At 41.7% G+C, this 22,748-nt stretch overlaps 1 protein-coding gene across 1 annotated transcript in view; it reads right to left on the bottom strand.

The window, feature by feature from the left end:
- AUNIP (aurora kinase A and ninein interacting protein) overlaps window positions 1-21,973 on the bottom strand; it is a 23,370-nt gene extending 1,397 nt beyond the window's left edge. Inside the window, 3 exon segments of the mRNA XM_058553279.1 lie at window positions 642-1,439; window positions 2,972-3,113; window positions 21,837-21,973. Coding sequence (XP_058409262.1) covers window positions 642-1,439; window positions 2,972-3,113; window positions 21,837-21,914 — 1,018 coding nt within the window. The 5' untranslated portion in view covers window positions 21,915-21,973.
- Between the last annotated feature and the right edge of the window lie 775 nt (window positions 21,974-22,748).

The raw sequence follows: 22,748 nt of genomic DNA on the forward strand, positions 1-22,748 counted from the left end.
GTCACATCTAGATTGTTATATAGCTCAGGTGTTTTTAGGGAGAGATGTTTCAACATAGAGTATATAACTTTAAAATGCTGTAAAGTTACCACAAAAATAAAATAAATAAAACTACCATCATTCTACCTCTCTCTCTATCCCCCCTGCCCTCATACAGCTGGGTTGGGGAGATTTGCCTTATCACTCAAAAAAGTGTCAGCAGTAATGGTCCCAAGCTTAGGTTGCATGAGTATGACTACAGCCAGAGATTAAAAGTACACACATCCATGAGAAGCAATGTCCCAGTCAGGCATTTGAAAGGGCAAAGAGGTGGTCTGTGCAGGCTGAGTAATAGGCTCTTTAGTGGAGGGCTAAGTACCTGCCCTGCCTCCTCAGTGCTCATCACGACTCATACAGGGAGTTTACCCGCCACTTCTTCCTCAGGGAAAGGCACAACGCCAATCAGACTGTCTCAAGTGGCACCACCTGCTCTATTTACACAAAGAAAATGCTCAATAACAGCTTCATCCAGTGTCTGTCTCCTACCCAAACATACTCACTCTCCCAAGATATTTTCCTATATCTCTGTCATTTCAAAGTAAAGTACTTTTAGAACCAAACTCTCAAAGACATTTAGACTTGGTGCCTGATAACTTGATTACCTTCAGAGTCCTGGGTAAAGAGCAAATCAGGCTGCAGATTTAACTGAGTGGGCCTACCCTGGCATTGAGCCCAAGGGCTGTTGGGAAACTGCCCTAAGCCCTGATTCCTGTTGTTGGTTACATCTCGGAAAGGAGCTCTAAAGTTGTGGGCGATGACCCGCTGGCCCTGAGAATCCTCAGTGAAAAGCTGACTCCAGGAGTCCTTGTCATGGTTTTCACTGTCCCAAGAAAACACAGGAACAGGACAGGGGCTTCGTTTCACTGATTTTGTGTTTTCTCTGCTCCAGAAATCCCTTCTGTTTTCCTTGGCAGACACCTTTTCAAATTTAGTCTTGTCCAGGGGCTGATGGCCCTTGCCCCCAGGTGGTTTACTATGTCTCTCCATACCCTGATAGTTCTTTTTCTTAGGTCCATGAAGCCAGTCCCTTTTCCAGGAAGAATCCTTCACTGCCTCCTTTTGGCCCAGCAAGCAAGAACTTTCCAAGTCCTGAGTGAAGGAATAAGCCAGTGAGTCTTGACTCTCTCCAGCACAGACTAAGGTGTCAGGCTGGAACAAAGACAGCACAGTCAAGGATGGGGTTCCCATTCTGTGGTGGTCAGACGCCTGGAGAGACTGAGGACCAAGTCCAGCTTCCTGGATGTCTGCAGGGGTTGAAGTGGCTAAAGGGGATGCCATGCAATCATCCCCCAAGCCCTGGATCAGATGTTCTTGCTGGGTTGTGTCTTGCTTAGATTCTTCGTTGCTCTGACTTTCTATATGAGTTGAAACACTCCTCTGATCACCACCATTTGTCTTTCCTAGTAAAAGAGACACGAAAAACAATATTGTTCTGCAGGAAAACTCGGCCATGAGCAGGATTTAGTTGCCTTTTTCTGAGATCAGTATCAGCTACTATCACTACCTAGTGCAGGGGTCTTAGACTCTTCACATACCTTTGTAGCTCATCTTCCTGCTTTCAGTCTCTCTATTCTCTCCTGAATGATCTTTCTAAAACACAGATCTTATATTCCCCTACTCAAATATATGGATGTTTCACATGACCTACCTAATAAAGTCAGACGTCATATAATCAGACCACAGCCTACTTTTCCAGCTGAGTTTTCATATGTGGGATTTGTTTAACATAAAGCATATTAGTTTTGCTTTTGTTTTTTATTTAATGTGGTTTCTGCTAAACAGTGATTCTGGCCAAATATTACTCCTGGGTATTATCCTTTGAGAAACATGCTCAACACACACTATTTTTGTAAGGTCTCGAAGATCACATTAACCATCCAACTCTGAGAAACCTTCTGATGACAGTGTGAAGAACGCAGGTTCCCCACTCCCCAAACATTTCATGGTAAAGAGAGGAAAGATACAGTTTGATGCTAAGTCAACCAGTAGGAAGAACAATAATAAAAAAACAACTGCTAGTGTCCAGCCTGTCCATTTTTTCAGGCATGCAGCAGATCCTGTTCTGCCTTAAGGACAATGACATGGAATTCCCACTCTCCCCCCAAATTATACCAAGAGCTAATCACAAACAAAGCTGAATGACTGACTTCCTCTTTCCTTCTTCAAGAATTATACCACAGAACCTATGTTTTGTGAAAGAGTTCTCAATTTTGCCTACGAATTCAATACAGACTAGAATATACCAGAATTTTGAAATGGAAAGTGTTTTTGAAAAAAATCTGCCCTAGTTACTTAAAGGAAGGGTGTTTAAGTTTTTGTTTAGGGTAGGGAGAGTGCATTTTGAATGCTGATGCAAAGCAATCCTGGAAATCACACCAAGAGTTAGCGCTCTCCTCTCAGTACCCTCCAGCTGGCAGGAACCCTGCTCTCTAAGCCCCAGCCTGCTCTGAGGCAGCCCATCTCCTGAGGAGGGACATGCAAGCAAAGAACTGCCAAAAGATGATGAGACACAGCCAATTTTAAGCCAATCTTTCTAAGAAAAAGCACCTTTGAGCCTTGACTAATTTGAGAAGCTTCATACAGAAAATCAGTTATCAATTAATCTTAAAGACCAATTGTTACGAGTCCAACACATATACCTAACTAATGGCAGATCAGCTCCCTTATGCACCCCCAACTCCCAAGTATACCTTTCCATACGGCTCTGTCAGGGAATACAAGACTAAGAAAAAACCAGAAAAGTATGTTTGTAAAAGCATGTACAGTATATATTGTTTTTTAAAAGGCAGTGATTTCTTGTTTTATAACCTCTTCTAATAGGTCAGCTAAGTTTAACACAATGCACTGCTGTCACCACTTATAAATGTTCCAGCATGGAAAAATGCACACACTCCTTTTGGCTCTCTGGGTGCTCCCAGACAGATCACCATACCTGGCTGCAAGGTGAAGAAGGAAGCAATGCTGGTCTGCCGAATGCCTGCAGGTGGAGTTCTTCTTTGGGTAAAAGAAATCTTACCCTTTCTCTCTCCAGGAAAGAGTGTTGGCATTTTGGTGCTTGGCTTGATTAAATGTGTCTGAGAAGGGAGAAGAAGAATAACAGAACCTATTAATATCAAAACAGCTGCCAGACGAGAGAGATTCAATAAACACCAGTGACCCTCTTGGAACCACACTGGACCCTTTGGACTCCACTCATATCCTATTCTCTAGGTAGTTTTTGCTGTACATCATCTTCCACCATTTCCTACCATACTGATGGTGTTTGTTTTTCTCAGGAAATCATGTATTCCAACTATAGCCCAATCTTTCCGCTTCCCCATGGAAATCAGTCAGGCTGACTAAACAACACAGGATTTGTTGAAGGGATTCCAGGGATGATGCTCTCTCCTTTAAAGATAATTAATGATTATACATCAGTGGCAGCTGATGCATTTTCAGTAGTTTTCAAATAGTGACACAGTGGTTAAGAGCATGGCTTCTGAGTCACATAGCTTCATTTCCCATCAATCCCAATTCTACCACTGCCACTTATTAGCTTTGTGACCCTCTGCAGGTTGTTTAATCTCTGTGTTTCATTCTTATGTGTGAAATGGGGACAATAATATTATCTATCCCATAAGGCAGTTATGAGGATTTGGTGAGTTAATTCACATAAAAGGCTTACATAGTTCCTGTATAGCACTCAATTGGCTATTATTAAGAGGAAGAGCAATGAAACAGCACCAATCTTACCACATTTTCGTCTCAGGTCCCTTTATACTTTAGAGTATGAATTGGAAGATGGGCCAGAGTTTGGAAAGTGTCAACTTTTTTTTTTGTGAGGAAGATCAGCCCTGAGCTAACATCTGTCACCAATCCTCCCCTTTTTGCTGAGGAAGATTGGCCCTGGGCTAACATCCGTGCCCATCTTCCTCCACTTTATATGGGACGCCGCCACAGCATGGCTTGACAAGCAGTGCATCAGTGCGCGCCCGGGATCTGAGCCCCGGGCCGCTGCAGCAGAGCACACACAATTAACTGCTACGCCACCAGGCAGGCCCGGGAAGTGTCAACTTTTATTACCTCACCCTTATTTAGAGTCATTCGTTTTTGTTTCAATTTGCTCATTATGGAATGCCTGAAAAGTAGGGAGAATAGGATTCAATTCAGTTTGCCTGTGAAAGCCAAAGAAGAAATGGGATTTGCCACTATTCATGCAGCAAGTTGGAAGGAGGCCTGAAACTTGAACCAAATTATTAGTTCTAGGCCAAAATTGACTTCATTTCATTTTTACATTTGGAAACTGAAATGTACTTTAAGAGGTTAAAAGAAGAAAGAAATCCTGAGTGTAAAATTCATACTTTGACTTGTAGTACTGGTACAGAACCTTCCCTTCCACCATACAAAACTAGAAAACTGAATATGATAGATGAAACAACTGATTTTAGACAATGGACACAGGCAGTGTAGGACTGTGATCCCTGAGAGAAGGCAAACAAATGAGGTGAGCCCTACGATCACCCTAACTTTCTGCTTGGAAGCACTTGCCAAACTGCAATGTATAGAGACAGTACCCAGGCAGAGCATTGCAGTCTTGATGAACTGAATAATTTAAGATTGCAATTTGAGGAAGCTGAGGTAGCTGGGATTTGCACAGCAGAGAAATATATGCAGAAATCTACTTAGAGATCCCTTCAGTCTATTACTGAATACTAACCTACACATGTGTTAGGTGATACCCCACAAGGCCAGACAAAGAAATGCCAGGAACTGCAAGCTGAACAATTCCCAGAGCTCACATAGGGCTGGGAGAGTTCCCGCCTGCCAGAATAGAGAGACCTCCTTGAATACCAGGGGCATTCAGTAGAGTTCTCAGAAAGATCACCCCTTAGCAGTAGAGCTAAACTAGCCCTAGAGCAAAAGCTATTCCAAACCTGTCCTAACAAAGCTTAAAAGCAAGCATTTAAAGTATCAAGCTAATTAGTAAGTAACTAACTGCCAAAACAAATTTCAATATTCTTTAAAGACAACAAAATCCAGATACCCAACAATGGAGCACTCATGATGTCTAGCATGCAATAAAAAATTACTAGATATGTGAAGAAGCAGGAAAACATCCAGAATGGGGAGGGGAGAGTTAATAGATCAGTTAATAGAAATACTAGAAACGAACCCAGAAACGTCAGGGATGAAAGAATTAGCAGATAAAACTTTAAAACAGGTACTATAACTATGCTCAAGGATTTAAAGGAAAATATGAAAATGAGAGAAATAGAAGATATGAAAAATTCATTAGATGGGCTTAACATATTAGAGACTACAGAAGAAAGTAACACTGAACCTGAAGACAGCAATATAAACTATCCAAAATGAAGCAAAGAGAGAAAAACAAACTGCTTAATGATCTGTGGGATATCAAGCATATATATAATTAGAGTTCCAAACAACAAGGTGGAAAAGGACAGAAAATATATTTGAAGAAATAAAGGCCAAAATTTTTCAAAATGTGATAAAAACTACAAACAACTGTAATAGATTATCTTTTTCAAAGATGGCCAATACAAGATCTCCCATTTCACATGCTCTTCTTAAAATGTGACCTTGCCATTCCTCTCATCAAGTGGTGAGGTCCACGTTCCCTCACCTTGAACTTGGGAAGAACTTTGTGACTGCCTGACCAATAAAGTACAAAAGAAGTAACACTACATGATTTCCAAAACTAAGTTATAAAAATACAATGCACTTTTCTGCCTTGCTTTCTTGAGATGCTCACTCTTGGAACCTGGCCACCATGCTATGAGGAAGCCCAAGCAGGCACATGGCTCTCTCAATTTTATGAGAGACACATCCTAGTTATGTAAAATAATGTGAGTTAGTATGCCAACAAGTATTTGAGCACCTATATGCTAGGTACTGGGAATAAAGCAATGAACAAAACAGACTGTTTCACCTCTGGTAAAGCTTACAGCTTACGGAAAAAAACAGGCAAACTAATAATAAATAGTTAATTTAAATTACTACAAGTATACTAAGTCCTATAAAGAAGACTTACAGAGGGGCTGGCCCTGTGGTGTAGCAGTTAAGTATGCGCGCTCCACTGCTGGCGGCCTGGGTTTGGATCCCGGGCACGCACCAATGCACCGCTTGTCGGGCCATGCTGCGTCCCATATAAAGTGGAGGAAGATGGGCACAGATGTTAGCCCAGGGCCAGTCTTCCTCAGCAAAAAGAAGAGGATTGGCGTGGATGTTAGCTCAGGGCTGATCTTTCCTCACACACACACACAAAAAAAGACTTACAGAAAACTACAGATTATCAGAAAACAGTAAGACCTCAATTAGCAAAACATCTGGGAATAAAGCTTTTTACCAAGTTGGCCATACTTAGCAGGAATAGAAGGACGTTCCTTCCGTAGGTCAGAGTGATGTCAAGAGTGATGTTGCCCCAGTTACAGATCTCTTAGAAGACCCATGGCTTCAAGGATCTACATTTATCTCAGCGGAACGTTAACATTCTGAGTGAGAACAGATCATCTGGAACTGAGAGGGGCCCAGGTACAAGGTCCTTCAGCAGATTATCCCTACCTCAAAATAAAGGCAGCCCCTGTGTGTACCTTACACAGTATAAGCCTGTCTAATAGGCACAGGGTTCCTACAAGGACCAAACCCTCAGTAAGCCATAGCTTTATTAAAAATTCTTACCCTATAAGAATGCCCTGAAGAACCTAACCTCCAGAAACACATTTCCTCCAAACCAAAGAATATCTAGTTGATATATCACATTCATGGTCCCATCAAGTTTTCTTCTTTCAGAGTGGTAGACAGAAAAACTGACTTCCTACAACTATGGAGCTCCTGCTATTGTTATCACAAGCATCCCCTATAATGTGTTCCTACAGAAAATGATGCTTTTTGGGGCAGCAGGGGGTGGGGGTGGGGGCTGCAAGTCATCCCAAAAGTGTGACCTTTTCTTATACTCCACAACTCTATTATCAAAGCAGATCTGAGAGCATATACTTCACCCCTCTTACTATTAGAAAACGTTTTCATGCCTCCACAGCATTTAAATTCAGCTTAGCCCTCATTCTATCTTGATCTTTTCTGATAATTTATCTGCAAATTTGTCTTAAAGTTCTGCTTTCAAACCAATTTAATTCTCTTTTTTAATGATTCATATGGCCTTCAAGTCCAGGACATAATTTGATCAAACTTCCTTTCTTCATAATGGTCACTATGGTCTTGAATTTGTACATGAAGTTTCACTTTCCATCTAAACTGACATAACTTTGAAATACATGAATGTGTGTATTTAATTATTTTTGCCATGCTACCTCTTCCGTTATGCTTCCCAGGGCTCATACTCATCTCTTCCCACATCTGGAGTCACAACAGCATCATCATCAAGTCCCCACTTCTGTCTTAGTCTCTCGTAGCCTTAATTTGATGACATTTTGGACAAAGACCTTTTCCAATCAGTCACTATCATGCCTCATAGAGTCAGGCTAAAAGGATGATTGCTACCTAATAAGGATGCCCTAAGAAGGATTGTTTAAGGAGTCTGACCATGAAAAGCTGTCAGGATTCTCCTCATCTCCAACAATTTAAGTCAGCTCTGTTGAATTAGTAACAAAGTTTTCACCCAAAATTTGCTTCACACTCTCCAAACCTGCAAAACAAATAACACACTACCCTAGTTCAGGATTTCATAAACTCTTGCCTAGTTCTAGGCTATTACAGTAGTCTCTTAACTCGTCAGGCCTCCATTCACTACCTCTTTCAATTTAGGCCCACACCCAACATCTACATTAATCTTCTTAAAGCACAACTGTGATCATACCATCTTGTTCTGTCAATAGTCTTCTGCTACCTGTAGCATAAAAGGTAGACTCTTGGACTGCACACATTGATATGATTCTAGTTTACCTTTTTCCTCCATTACCAAAACCCTTCATGCACCCTGCAACATAATTAGCTAGATGCCAGTCCCTATATGTCCTCCATCTTCCTCATGTCTGTGGCTCACACAGAAGGGCCTTTTTCACACCCAACTCTGAAATTCTACGTATTCTTCAGCTTAGCCCCAAGCATTCCTGATTCCCACAGCCAGATGTCATCTCTTCCTTTTCTGAACTTGACATTTATCACTTGGTATTTCAAAACTCATCCTACAAAATCCTGGAATCAACATTTGATTCACATACTTTTTTTTCTATCCTCCACACAACTAGCTTAATACACATAGTAGGTACTCAATTCAATAAATATTTTAGGAAGAAGGTGGATATACAAGAAGGATACATTCTGGTTTGTTTTATATATACCTACCCGTTACATTTTCAACATCAACAAAGCTGTCAGAAAACACTAAGTCTTTTCTTTTTTTTTTTTATTTTTTTATTTTTTTATTTATTTTTCCCCTAAAGCCCCAGGCGATAGTTGCAAGTCATAGTTGCACATTCTTCTAGTTGCTGTATGTGGGATGCGGCCTCAGCATGGCCGGAGAAGCAGTGCGTCTGTGCACGCCCGGGATCCGAACCCGGGCAGCCTGCATCGGAGCGCACGCACTTAACTGCTAAGCCACGGGGCTGGCCCCCTAAGCCTTTTCTAATACTACAATCAAGGCTAAGATGAGCTCCTGTCACTGTAATTAATGTCACATATAAGGTCCAAAACACAGGATTAGAGGATACACCCACTGAAAACTGTAAAGGTTTTCCTCCCAAAGTATTAACAATGGAAAATTATTGCAAGAATCTCCTCTAGAACCACCCGGCACTGGTCTTTCATCTAAACCTAATGAAAACTCACTAGGGATAAGAGAAAAGCAATGTCTTCTAAGTATCACAACTCCTAAATTGGAGACCTGGTATGTCTACACCCACTAGCATTACTAAGTTTCCTAAAAAGGTGCTTCTTGCTAATGAGATTTCTCTCATTTTAAAGGATGTCATGCGTATCAGATATCATTGTAGCACAATGTTCTAGTACATTTACCATCAGTTTGGCACTAATAAGGAAGATCTGTTTAATTTTGAAGATCTGTGTAAACCTCCCCTGATTTTAACTACTTCCAATACACCAATGGCCACACGCGGCCCTCTCAACACCAGAGATGACAGTCCCATGAAAGAAAGAAGAGCACTGTGCTCACTTACATGGGAAAGAGGGTGCCTCATGGAAATCCAATGGAGGAGGAATCCCCACTCTGGAACATACCCCAAGTTCCCCTGGAAAGTGTCAGCTTTGTGAATAGAAGTATTACTGTGTGTGTGTGTGTGTATATATATATATACATATATATATATACACACACACACACACACACACACACACACAAAATCAGCCTATACTATATCTATTCTCCCAATTTCTAAGCACTATTTCAAGTTTTATTTTTAATTTTTTTCTCTATAATCATCCTCTACTTACTCAGATACCAATTTCTGGCTCCTAAATGTAAACAGAACTTAAGGGAAGATCCCTTTAAAAGGGAGAGAGACATTGAGGGCTGCAGACAACTGGACCAAAGTCACAGCTTAAAAAACATATTTTAAGAGACTCCCCTGCCCAAGCCCACATTTAGGTCCTTCTTGAGCATAACTATACTTTAGATACATAATTATAGAGATCAATAATCCACCACAAATAAATAAGTTCAACTTTGCTATCCTGGATTAGGCCCTTGTTATTTCTTACCTAAACTTCTGCAATATCCTCCAAATTCTTGTAGCCTACTTTCAGTGTACCACTTACTCTCATATAAGCACTGTTGGGTTAATCTTCTTAGACTATGTTCCAATTATGTCAAATGCCTTCCAGGAATTTCCAGTAATGTGGCACTAATTTATGCTCCAAATCTCACCTTCAACTCCCCTACATATACCCTACACTTCAGCCAAATGGAATTACTCCCTATGTAGTAAAGTTTCTTACCCAAAGAGTGGTCTGGCCTTTGCCCTTGGCTCCTGGAAGGTAATCTCTAAATTCTGGGAATGTCCTGCCTGATAGGAGTGTCTCTGCTTACCTAGAGGCCTTGGGCCACACCAGATAGTCTATGCTAACAATGTGATCAACGGTGGAGGCTTTGGGTCATGCAGTGTCAGCTTGACCTCCATAGGGGCTAGAAACTAAGGTAAACCACACAAGCAGTCAACCATGTCTATATGACCAAGCTCCAGTAACAATGATGCTCAGTGGTCTTCCATGGTTGGCACTACTCTGTGTCTATTGTCACATATCATTCTGGGAGCAGTTAGCACTGTCCAATATGACACTGAAAGAAGACACTGGAAGCTTCATGCTTGGAATTCTCCTAGACTCTGCCCTATGTGCTTGAAATTCTCCTACAATCTGCCCTTGACTGATTTTAATCTGTACCTCTTCACTGTAATAAACTGCAACCATGAGAATAACAGCTTTCAGTGAGTTCTGAGTCCTTCTAGCAAATTATCAAACCTGAGAGTGGTCTTGGGGACCCTCAAACTTGCAGTTGGTGTCAGAAGTGAAGGTGGTCTTGGGGACTCCCTAACTTTCACTCCTTGTTTCACAAACATCCCTTTATTTCCTGGCCCGTGCCACTATTCACACTGTTCCTAGAATTCCCGCTCCACCTCCACTGCTTTCCAACAAAATCCAACCCTTGCTTTAAGGTCTGCCTCAAATGCCACCTCTTCCACAAAGCCTTCCTTTCTTTTTATTTTAACAGCTTTATTGAGATATAATTCACATACCATAAAATATACCCTTAAGTGTACAGTTAAGTGTTTTTTTATTATATCCACAGAATTGTGTAAACATCACCACAATCTAATTACAGAACATCTTTTATTACCCCAAAAAGAAATCCTGTACCCATTAGCAGTCATTCCCCATTCCCACCCTACCCCAGCCCCAGGAAACCACTGATTTACTTTGTCTCTATAGATTTGCCTATTCTGGACCTTTCATATATCATACAATATCTGGTCTTCTGTGACTGGCTTCTTTCACTGCATGTTTTGGAGGTTCATCCATGTCATAGCATGTATAGGTAACTTTACTCCCTTTTTATGAACAATAATATTCCATTGTACAGATGTACCATTTCATCCATCCAAATGTTGATGGACATTTGGGTTGTTTCTACTCTTTAGCTACTATGAGAAATGCTGCTGTGGACAAGTTTTTGTGTGGACATATGTTTTCATATGTCTTGGGCGTATACCTAGGAGCAGAATTACTGGGTCATATGGTAACTACGTTTAATATTTTGAGGAACTACCAAACTGTTTTCCAAACTGCCTACACCATTTTATGCACGAACCAGCAATATATGAGGGTTGCAATTTCTCCACCTGCTCACCAACACTTGACGTTCTTTTTTTTTTTTTGCTGAGGAAGATTACGCCCTGAGCTAACATCCATTGTCGATCTTCCTCTTTTCGCTTGAGGAAGATTTGCCCTGAGCTAACATCTGTGCCAATATTCCTCTATTTTTGTATGCGGGTCACCACCACATCATGGCCGCCAACAAGTGGTGTAGGTCTGTGCCTGGGAACCAAACGCGGGCTACCAAAGTGGAGTACACTGAACTTAACTATTAGGCCATGGGGCCGGCCCCTCTGTCTGTCTTTTTGATTATAGCCTTCCTAATGGATGTGAAGTGGTATCTCACTGTGGTTTTGATTTGCATTTCCCTAGTGACTAATGACACTGAGTATCTTTTCATGTGTATCTGACTAGACCTATAACAAGTAAAGAGATTGAATTAGTAATTTAAAAACTTCCTACAAAGAAAAGCACATTGTGTACCACCTGGAGAGGCTGGGAATTTTCAAAATCAACAAGTCTAGGCTCCTTTTTGTTTAAGAGGCCTTCCTTTAGCTTATGTCTCTCCTCTGGCATTTTGCTATAACCAGCAAAAAGAAACAAGATAGCACCTTCAACACTCTGCCTGGAAATCTCCTTAGCTACATCACCCAGTTCATTAGGTACATTTTCTACCTTCCACTTTACTACAGCCAACAGTGTTGCTAAACTTTCTGTCACTATATAACAAGGATCCCCTTTTCTCCAGTTTCCAATAAGATTTTTCTCACTTTCCCTTAAACTCTCACCCACAGCCTCCTCAAAAGCCATCATACTTCTAGAAATAGTTTCTTAAAAGCTCTTCAAGCTTTCACTAGTACTATCTTCAAAGTCCTTCCAGTTGCCACTTGTTGCCCCATTCCAAAGCCACTCCAAATTTTAGGTTTTTGTTAGGCAGCCCTCCACTTCCAGAACCAAAATCTGTATTAGCTTTCTACTGCTGCATTAACAAATTGCCACAAAACTTAGCAGGTTAAAACAACAAACATTTATTATCTCACAACCTCTGTGTATCAGGAATTTGGGAACAGCCCAGCTAGGTGGTTCTGGCTCACAATCTCATTAGGTTGCATTCAAGATATCAACAAAGGTTGCAGCATCCACTTTCAAGGTGGCTCACTCACATTGTTGGCAAATGCCTAGGTTCCTCACAATGTGTCTCCACAGAGCTGCTTGAGTGTACTTATAACGTGACAACTGGCTTCCCCCAAAGAGAGAATGAGGCTGAAGCTGCAATGTTGTTTATGACCTAGCCTCAGAATTCTAACACTTCCATCAGATTCTATTAATTAGAGTCACTAAATACAGCCCACACTCAAGGGGAAGGGAATTAGTCTCCATCTTTTAAAGAGAGGAATATCAAACCCACACATCTATATAGATAGCTAATTTTCGACAAGGGAGCCAAGAACTTACAATGGAGAAAGGAAAGTCTCTTCAATAAATGGTGCTGGGAAAACTGGGCAGCCACATGCAGAAGAATGAAAGCAGACCATTATCTTACACCATACAAAAACACTAACCAAGATGGATTAAGACTTGAATGTAAGACCTGAAACCATGCAACGTCTAGAAGAAAATATAGGCAGCACGCTCTTTGACATTGGTCTTAGCAGCATATTTTCAAGTACCATGTCTGACCAGGCAAGGGAAACAATAGAAAAAATAAACAAATGGGACTGTATCAAACTAAAAAGCTTCTGCACAGCAAAGGAAACCATCAACAAAATGAAAGACAACCTATCTTGCGAGAAGATATTCGCAAACCATATATCTGATAAGGGGTCAATATCCAAAATACATGAAGAACTCATACATCTCAACAACAAAAAAACTAACAACCCAATTAAAAAATGGGCAGAAGATCTAAACAGACATTTCTCCAAAGAAGATATACAAATGGCCAACAGGCACATCAAAAGATGTTCAACATCATTAACTATCAGGGAAATGCAAATCAAATCAAATCTACAATGAGATATCACTTCACTCCTGTCAGAATGGCTGTTAACAAGACAGGAAACAAGTGTTGGAGAGGATGTGGAGAGAAAGGAACTCTCATACACTGCTAGTGGGAGTGCAAACTGGTGCAGCCACTATGGAAAACAGTATGGAGATTCCTCAAAAAATTAACAGTAGAACTACCATACGATCCAGCTATTCCACTGCTGGGTATTTATCCAAAGAACATGAAGATACGAATGCATAAAGATACATGCACCCCTATGTTCATTGCAGCATTATTCACAATAGCCCAGACTTGGAAGCAACCTAGGTGCCCATCAAGGGACTAATGTATAAAGAAGATGTGGTATATATACACAATGGAATACTACTCAGCCATAAGAAACGATGAAATCTGGCTATTTGTGACAACATGGATGGACCTTGAGGGTATAATGCAAAGTGAAATAAGTCAGAGGGAGAAGGTCAAATACCGTATGATCTCACTCATAAGTAGAAGATAAAAACAATAACAAACAATCACATAGACACGGAGATTGGATTAGTGGTTACCAGAGGGGAAGGGGGGAGAGAGGAGGGCAAAACGGATGATTAGGCACATGTGTATGGTGATGGATTGTAATTCGTCTTTGGGTGGTGAACATGATGTAATGGATACAGAAATCAAAATATAATGATGTACACCTGAAATTTATATAAGGTTATAAACCAATGTTACCACAATATAAATAAACAAATAAATAAATAAATAAATAAATAAATAAATAGATAAATAAAAAGGGAGGAGTATCAAACAATTTGTGGATATATTTTAAATCCTCCACCCATAATAAAATGTAATCTCTTCTTTCTCTAAACCTTCAAAACAATTTCCTTATGCCTTTAAGTCTGTCTGACAGTTATTTGTGTACCTATCATATTCCTTGCTGCCAGGGTTGGAACTATCTCATTCACCTTTTTATCATCTGAGGACATCTTACACATTATGAAAAAAACACATTGGACCAAGAGTCAGAAGACCTGGAATGAAGCCTTAGAGCCGCACTTTGATGTGATCTTGAGCACATCTCTATCTGAACTTCAACTTCTTCATCTGTAAAATGGGGATAATCTCACCTCCCTCACAAAGCTATTGAGAGGTTAAGTGAAATAACACATGTAGGGGCCGGCCCTGTGGCGTAGCGGTTAAGTGTGTGCACTCCGCTGCTGGTGGCCCGGGTTTGGATCCCGGGCACGCACTGACGCACCACTTGTCAGGCCATGCTGTGGCGGCGTCCCATATAAAGTGGAGGAAGATGGGCACAGATATTAGCCCAGGGCCAGTCTTCCTCAGCAAAAAGAGGAGGATTGGCATGGACGTCAGCTCAGGGCTGATCTTCCTCACCAAAAGAAATAAAAATAAAAAATAACACATGTAAAAAAGTTTTACAAACCATAGGCCACTACATAAAGATAAGATCATATTGATAAACATTTAAGTTACATGTACAGACCTGTATCAGTCTTACAGTACAAACTCTAATAATAGTGCTGCTACCACAGACTTCAAGAGTTTTATTGACCCTCTTCAGGTTCAGTGAAAATAAACTTTTCTTCTCTATTTTTGTTTCCTTTTTTAATCATTTCAGTAATTATCGGGGAGGGGGTTTTGTTAAGTACATACTTTAACTGCCATTTTACTGGAGGTCTCCAATCCATCTCTGCTCTAAAAAGCTCAAAGTCCTCCCACTTTTCCTCTCATCAGAGTGAGAAAGAGAAGATAAGCAACTATAACTCTATCTAACAGGTTTTCTGAAAGCAAAGCCGAGATAGATTAGTTCATTGACTCATTCAATAAAAATTTACTGAGTACCTGACCTACTATGTGTCAGACACTGAAGGACTGCCTAATGGAACTTTCATTCTAATAGGGAAAGAAAGACAATAAATGAACAGGTAAATGTGCAGTATATAGTATGTCTGATGATAAAAAGTGGTATGGAAAAAAATAAAGCAAGACTAAAGCAGTCAGGGAGTATGAGGAGTAGGGGATAAGGGAAAAGCTATTTTATGGTGGCTAAGAAAAGGACTCACTGAGAAGTTGACATTTGAACAAATGAAGGAGCAGAACCATGTGGCATTCTAATCCCTGTGCACTTCAGGCAGAGGTGTACAAAAGTCCCAAGCACAGGTGTATTTGGCTTGAAGGCCAGCAAGAAGGTCAGTATGGTTGGAGTGAGGCAGAAAAAAGAATAGATGAGGTCTAAAAGGTGTGAGAGGGCATATATGGCCAGATCGTGCCTTGTGGGCCTTAAAAAAGATTTTTGTTTTTACTAGAAGATAGGAAACCACTAGATAGTTTTAAACTTAACAGTGAGCAAAGGGTCACTCTGGCTCAGGTGGCAGTGGTAGAAATAGTAGGAAGCCATGAGATTCCAAACACACGTGAAGGCCAGAGGATTTGCTGATGGACTAAATGTTCGTAAAGTTGCAGAATGTCAGAGTGGCATTTAGTGCTCTGCTGAGGCTGGCCCAGAAACCACTGATGACTCAGCCAAGATTTCTGATATCTTTGCATTTCTGTCTCCCTCTTAGTTATGTCCACTTTTCCTTCTCTGCTACATATTTCAGGAGTAAGGAACTAAATTGCATTATAGATGAAGAAGAAATACACATTTTTTGAGTCATAATGACATTTTAAATATAATATGCCTAAGAGACAGCAAATATACAAATCACATACTAAATCTTTTTACCTCTTTAATGTATAGAAAACCCTCTGTTAGAAATATTTCTCGGGCCAGCCCGGAGGCATAGTGGTTAAGTTCATACACTTCACTTCGGTGGCCCAGGGTTCGCCGGTTCAGATCCTGGCACAGACCTACACACCACTCATCAACCCATGCTGAGGCAGCGTCCCATACAGAGCAACTAGAAGGATGTACAACCATGACATACAATTATCTACTGGGGCTTTGGGGAGAAAAAAGGCAAAAAGGAGGAAGATTGGCAACAGATGTTAGCTCTCGGCCAATCTTTCTCAAAAAAATATATATATATTTCTCAACGTTTTCAAACAGAGGCAGCAAAGTTAAAATACAAAATTTTAAAATTATGTAAATTAAAATGGCCTTTGTAAAAACCCATACTAAAACCTGTATGTCTCACATAAAAGTTCTCCATCATATATTTAGTGAAAGGTGAACAGCAGAACAATATGTTGGATGTAATCTCATTTGGAGGGGAAATATATATATTTATTGATATATACATAGAAAATGTCTTGAAGGATACCAAATTGTTAACAGTAGCTACTGCCAGTGAGGCCTTTTGTTTTTTACTTAACACAATTTTATACTATTTGATTTTTTTTACAACCATATATTACTCTCATAATACAAAAAAACTAACATGAAAACAAATACAGGGCCGGCCCCGTGGCTTAGTGGTTAAGTGCATGCGCTCCGCTACTGGCGGCCTGGGTTTGGATCCCGGGTGCACACCGACGCACCGCTTCTCCAGCCATGCTGAGGCCGCGTCCCACATACTAGCAGGATGTGCAACTATGACATACAACTATCTACTGGGGCTTTGGGGGAAAAAAAGGAGGAGGATTGGCAATAGATGTTAGCTCAGATTCAGTCTTCCTCAGCAAAAGGAGGAGGACTAGCACCGATGTTAGCTTAGGGCTGATGCTTCCTCACAAAAAACAAACAAACAAACAAAAAAACAAATACAGCATCCTCCATACCAGGCCTAGGTAATGAGGCCAACCAAGGCTGCCATGCCTCTGTGGGCAGTCATTCAGGAGAGAAGCAAACATAGGCCTCTATCTTCTGGCCAGACTGCAAACCACCCCCCATTCTCCCCAAAATAGCAGACAGTTCTGTTTAGGAATTAAGTGGGAAGGGGCATGTTTTCGAAAACATTGGCCACTAGCTACTGCCTATGCATCCCTGACATTAAAACTCAAACAAATATGTGCCTACTTGACAGCTACTCTAGGAAGAGGTTTCTACATCCTATAAAAGGAAATCTTGAGTACTTTACTCTGGGCTGGAAGTCTTAGAGGAACAGGAACTAGTGGGGGAGACAAAGTTTTAAACACCATGAAAGAGGGCCGGCCCCGTGGCTTAGCAGTTAAGTGCGCGCGCTCCGCTGCTGGCGGCCCGGGTTCGATCCCAGGCGCACACCGACGCACTACTTCTCTGGCCATGCTGAGGCCGCATCCCACATACAGCAACTAGAAGGATGTGCAGCTATGACATACAACTATCTACTGGGGTTTTGGGGGAAAAAATAAATAAATAAACACCATGAAAGAAAAAGATGTGATTTGGGATGCCAGAGTTGCAGACACAGAGACAAATACTGGCCCTCCTCTTCCCTGTGGGATATTCCCTTTCTCTCTCCTGAACTCTTCCTAGCTCTCTTCCACTTCTCTCTTTCTAAATTAAACTAGTATACAGGTTTCCCACCCATCACATGTCATTTAAGAATGTATTCTAATGGTGTAAAAGGCTTATTCCCAATTCAAGGAGTAATAAATATCTACTGCACACTTTTGATCATTTTTTGATAAATATATATATTTCCCTACCACCCATAAATTAGCCTTTTCCTCTATATTCGGGGGAAAAAAAGCTCACCATTCTATCTGTGCTGTAATATGATAAAACTCATCCTTTTTTGCATACTAATTCACAAACTAGAAAAGAACAAACAAGTTACCAAGGAAGCAAGACAACTTTAAATTGCTGATTTAACAAACTTAGTTAACTCAAAATGCTAAGGCTGACACAAGATCCTCTCTCAGAAATTCCTGCATTGTAGAAAATGTGTTTCAGATTCGTGAAGTGACTCAAATTTTAACTACTGGATAGAAGGGAGAGACTTTTGCATTTACTAAACAAAGTTTTACGTTTCATATTCTTAATTTTAAAAACAGATACATTCTTTGACCCAGTGATTCCACTTCTAGAAATTCATCCTACAGATGCATTCCTGTATGTGCTAAATGATGCGTGTATAAATTCTTCATTGCACAAGTGTTTTTTTTGTTTGTGAGGAAGATTAGCCCCGAGCTAACATCCATTGCCAATCCTCCTCTTTTTGCTGAGGAAGATTAGCCCTGAGCTAAGATTTGTGCCCATCTTCCTCTATTTTGTATGTGGGATGCTACCACAGCATGGCTTGATGAGCAGTGCATAGGTCCGCACCCGGGATCCGAACCTGCGAACCCCGGGTGGCTGAAGCAGAGCATGCAAACCTAACAACTACACCACCAGGCCAGCCCAGCAGATAACTTTTTATCAATAAAAGACTGGTAAATATAAATAAATATACAGCTTTTCCTCAGCTTATGATGGGATTATGTCCTGATAAAACCCATCAAAAATTAAAATATTCTAAGTCAAAAATACCTTTAATACACCTAACCTACCGAACATCATAGCTTAGCCTAGCCTACCTTAAACATGCTCAGAACACTCACGTTAGCCTATAGTTGGGCAAAATCATCTAACACAAAGCCTATTGTATAATCAAGTGTTGAATATCTCATCTATTGAATACTGTACTGAAAGTGAAAAACAGAATGGCTGTATGGGTACAGAATGGTTATTAGTGTATCGGTTGTTTACCCTCATGATCGCCTGGCTGACCAAGAGCTGCGGCTCACTGTCACCACCCAGAGTCAAGAGAGAGTATCGTACCCCGCACATTGCTGGCCTAGGAAAAGGTCAATATTCAAAATTCCAAATACAGTTTCTACTGAATGTGTATCACTTTCACACCATCATAAAGTCAAAAAATCGTAAGCCAAATCATTGTAAGTCAGGGAACATGTGTATACACTTGCTATGGACTGAACTGTATCCACCCAAAATTGATATGTTGAAGCCTTGATCCCCACAAGGCACGATCTGGCCATGTACGCCCTCTCACACCTTCTAGAACTCATCTACTCTTTCCTCTGCCTCACTCTGCTGCAGCCATATTGGCCTTCTTGCTGGTCTTCAAGCCAAATACACACGTATCTATCTCTCTCTCCCCTCCTCCCTCCTCACCCCTTTCTCTTTCCCTCCTCCCTGCAATGTGCACCAAGGAAAGGCCATGTGAGCACACAGTGAGAAGGTGGCCACCTACAAGCCAAGAAGGAAGTCCTAACCAGAACCCTAGCCAAGCAGACTAAGACAATACTGTCACATTAATGGATATTATTCCAAATAATGGAATACTATATAGTCTTTAAAAAGAATGAAGCAGCTCTTTATGAATGTGTGGGGGATCAGAATTGGCCACCTCAAAATATGGCTCTTTATCTTGATTATTTTTAAGAACAAAAGACTCTAAAAGAAACTTTGACCTTCCCCCTCACTGCCTAAAAGAATTTAAGATAAAAGGCCTGTCTCCAGGATGGACCATCACCATAGATAACTCTGGGTATTGATGGACTGGGAGGGTCCTTGCTAAGCCCATTCTTATCAAAGTTCTGTTTACCAAACATTTGCTTTTCCATTTCCGTGTGAATTGCCTTCTTCCCCTTTGAAGTCCCAAACTACTACCCCCAATATCCTCCTTTGTCTTTAGCTGAAGATGGTATTTAAGATGAGAGCTTCTGCCATTTTGGCGAGTTACTCAGTTTTTCCTGGGTCTCTCCCATGTATACATGTTATAAAGCTTTGTGTGATTTTTCTCCTGTTATTCTGTCTCATGTCATTTTAATTCATAGCCCAGCTATGAGTGGGTAAAGGATATGTCTTCCTCCCCTACAAATGCATATGAAATGATCCATAATAAGCAATAAGGGAAAAAAGCAAGTTGTAGAACAATGTATAATATGCTACTATTTATAAGAAAGAAAAAATATGCATTTACTTATAGATGCACAGAAAATCTCTGGAAGGATACCCAAGAAAGTTGTGTTCTCTGAGATAGGGAAGAATGGTTAGGAGTATTAGGGAGATATTTCACTGCATATCTTACACATTTTAAATTATGTACCACACGAATGTATTACCTACTCCAAAAACATTTTTAAGTTTAAAAAAATTTTTAAAGGAGCAGGTGGTTCATTTATTATTTCTAAAAAATTGACTTTAGTCGTAAGATTTTTAACTTACAAAAACTTACGACAAAAGAGGATTTTTAACAATCCTCAATTGATTTTATTCAAGCAAGTTGTAGCCACCTACAGAAAGATTCTCATTCATAGTTTAGGTTAACCACCTAGTCTTTAGATTATTGCCCAAACTACCCAAATCCAGCACACCCTTCCAATCTCAAATCTCTTTCTATCTGCTTGGTTAAATCTTCCTTGGTAACCCCAAATCATGAACATCTCTCTGGCCTCCAAAATCACATTTCACTTGAGACCACTCATCTGGACATTTTTCTGCCTTGTAGTGGGTAGGAGCACTGGCCTTTGCAGCAGTCAGCACTGGGCTTGACCTCCTGCTTACCTGGGTAAACTTCTTAATCTAAGCCTCAATTTTTCCATCTATAAAACAGAGATAATGACAGTATCTACTTCATTGAATTTTTGTGAGTAACTGCCATTGATAAGGCATGTAATATTTCAGCAAAGTGCCTGACACATAGTAAGCACTCAATAAATGTCAGGTATTGTTACTATTATCTGTACATCTCTTTTCTTCCCCGTAGGACTGTAAGCAACTTGAGAGCAAGAATCCTGCCTCTAGTGTCTCGGTGTTTCATATGAAAAATGGGTATGATACTACACACCTTACAGAATTGTACCAAACAAGATAACATATCTGAAATCCTTAGCAGAATGCCCAGCATAAAATACTCAATAAGCATTAAAGATTATCTCGCACTTTCGATTTTTGCAATGACTAACAGAGCATCCTGCATACGTGACAAACCTGGGTGTGATCGCCAACTCTTCCTACCTGAACGAAGCTGAGTTACGCAACCTCAGTTTCCTCATTCTCGTAAGGGTGATACGTACAACGCATATTAAATATTTAATCCAGGAGCTGGCACCTAGTGGATGCTCAATAAATATCAGGCCAGCTCCCCTTCCCGTCTCGTCCACCTTTTCCCCCTAAAGTCACTGGTTCTGGGCAGGCAGACGGCCTGCAACCCGGCGGACCCTCAGGATGAGAATTTCCTAAATCTGCATAGGGACCCATCTCCCGACACTTCAGCGTCGCCTCCCGCCGCCTCGCAGGTACTGCGAGGTCCTGAGCACCCTGCTCGATTAAACCCCTCGGTGCGAATTTTCTCTCCGCCCCTCCCCACACCTCGAAACCTTGCTGTCCCGCTCTCTCCAGACCCCTCCACAGTCTTCCTTCCCTCCGCCCCACTTACGACACCTTCCCAAACCCCATTTTTTCATCCTTCTTCAGATTCCAATCCCTCTCGCCTCTGAATTCCCAAAGCTGATCCTTTCTCGGTCCCGGACTTGACCTCCACCGCCCCCGGGTCCCCCCGAACTCACCCTTCTCAGGTCTCCAGGCCCCCGACCCCCCCTCCCCCAACACTCTCGCGCCCCAACGTCCCACCTGCACTTTCCGCCTCTTCAGCGCCGCCGCGTCCAGCCACACGCCGCAGGCCTCCTCCTCGCGGCCACTCCGCCTCATGGCCGGTGAAGAGACCGAGCCAACCGGACACTGGGCTGGGGCTGGGGCCACCTCAGGGAACGGCCGTAACAGCCTCCACCACCAGACCTTCAGATCTCGCGCCAACGCCGGGGACGGGGCTACGCCACGGCGCAGGCCCGCCCCCAGCGTCAGCTCCGCCCCGACCAAGCCCCGCCCCCCATAAGCCCCGCCCAACGCATTGACCAAGCCCGACCATCTCAGGTGTGGAGTGCCTGTCCGTTTACGAAAGCCTTCGCGTTCTTTGTTCTCGTTCCAGAGTTGCTTTCCGGAAACCGTGCTGTGTGATCGCGTTCGCGACATTGCTCAAGGAATGTGTCTTTTCTTTTGGCTGAATTAGTTGCACTTTCTTACTGTAAGCATAATAACTACCCCGGGCTCAGGGTTTTCCTTGTCTCGTCGCTGAATCCTCCCAATCATCCATCACAAAAGGCATGGTGGCGCCCAGGCTCAGGTCCACCGACTCCAGGCCAGGGTCTTCAACGCTACCTAAACGGTGACCATACACTCGAGTTTATGAATTGCTTTTGTAATTTAAAAAAAAAAAAAAAACTAAGTATAACTGTGAAACCACATGCGAGAGGATTTAGAAAACCATGAATGCTAAACATTTGGAGTCAAGAACTAGCTTTCAGTCCTGCCTTCACCGCTTACTATGTGGCCTTGGATTTTAAAGAGGATCAGGGCCAGCCCCGTGGCTTAGCGGTTGAGTGCGCGCGCTCCCCTCCTGGTGGCCCGGGGTTCGGATCCCGGCACCGACTTGCCACTTCTCTGGCCATGCTGAGGTGTCGTCCCACATACAGCAACTAGAAGGAT

This window comes from Diceros bicornis, chromosome 13, assembly GCF_020826845.1.
Source record: "Diceros bicornis minor isolate mBicDic1 chromosome 13, mDicBic1.mat.cur, whole genome shotgun sequence".
NCBI lineage: Eukaryota > Metazoa > Chordata > Mammalia > Perissodactyla > Rhinocerotidae > Diceros > Diceros bicornis.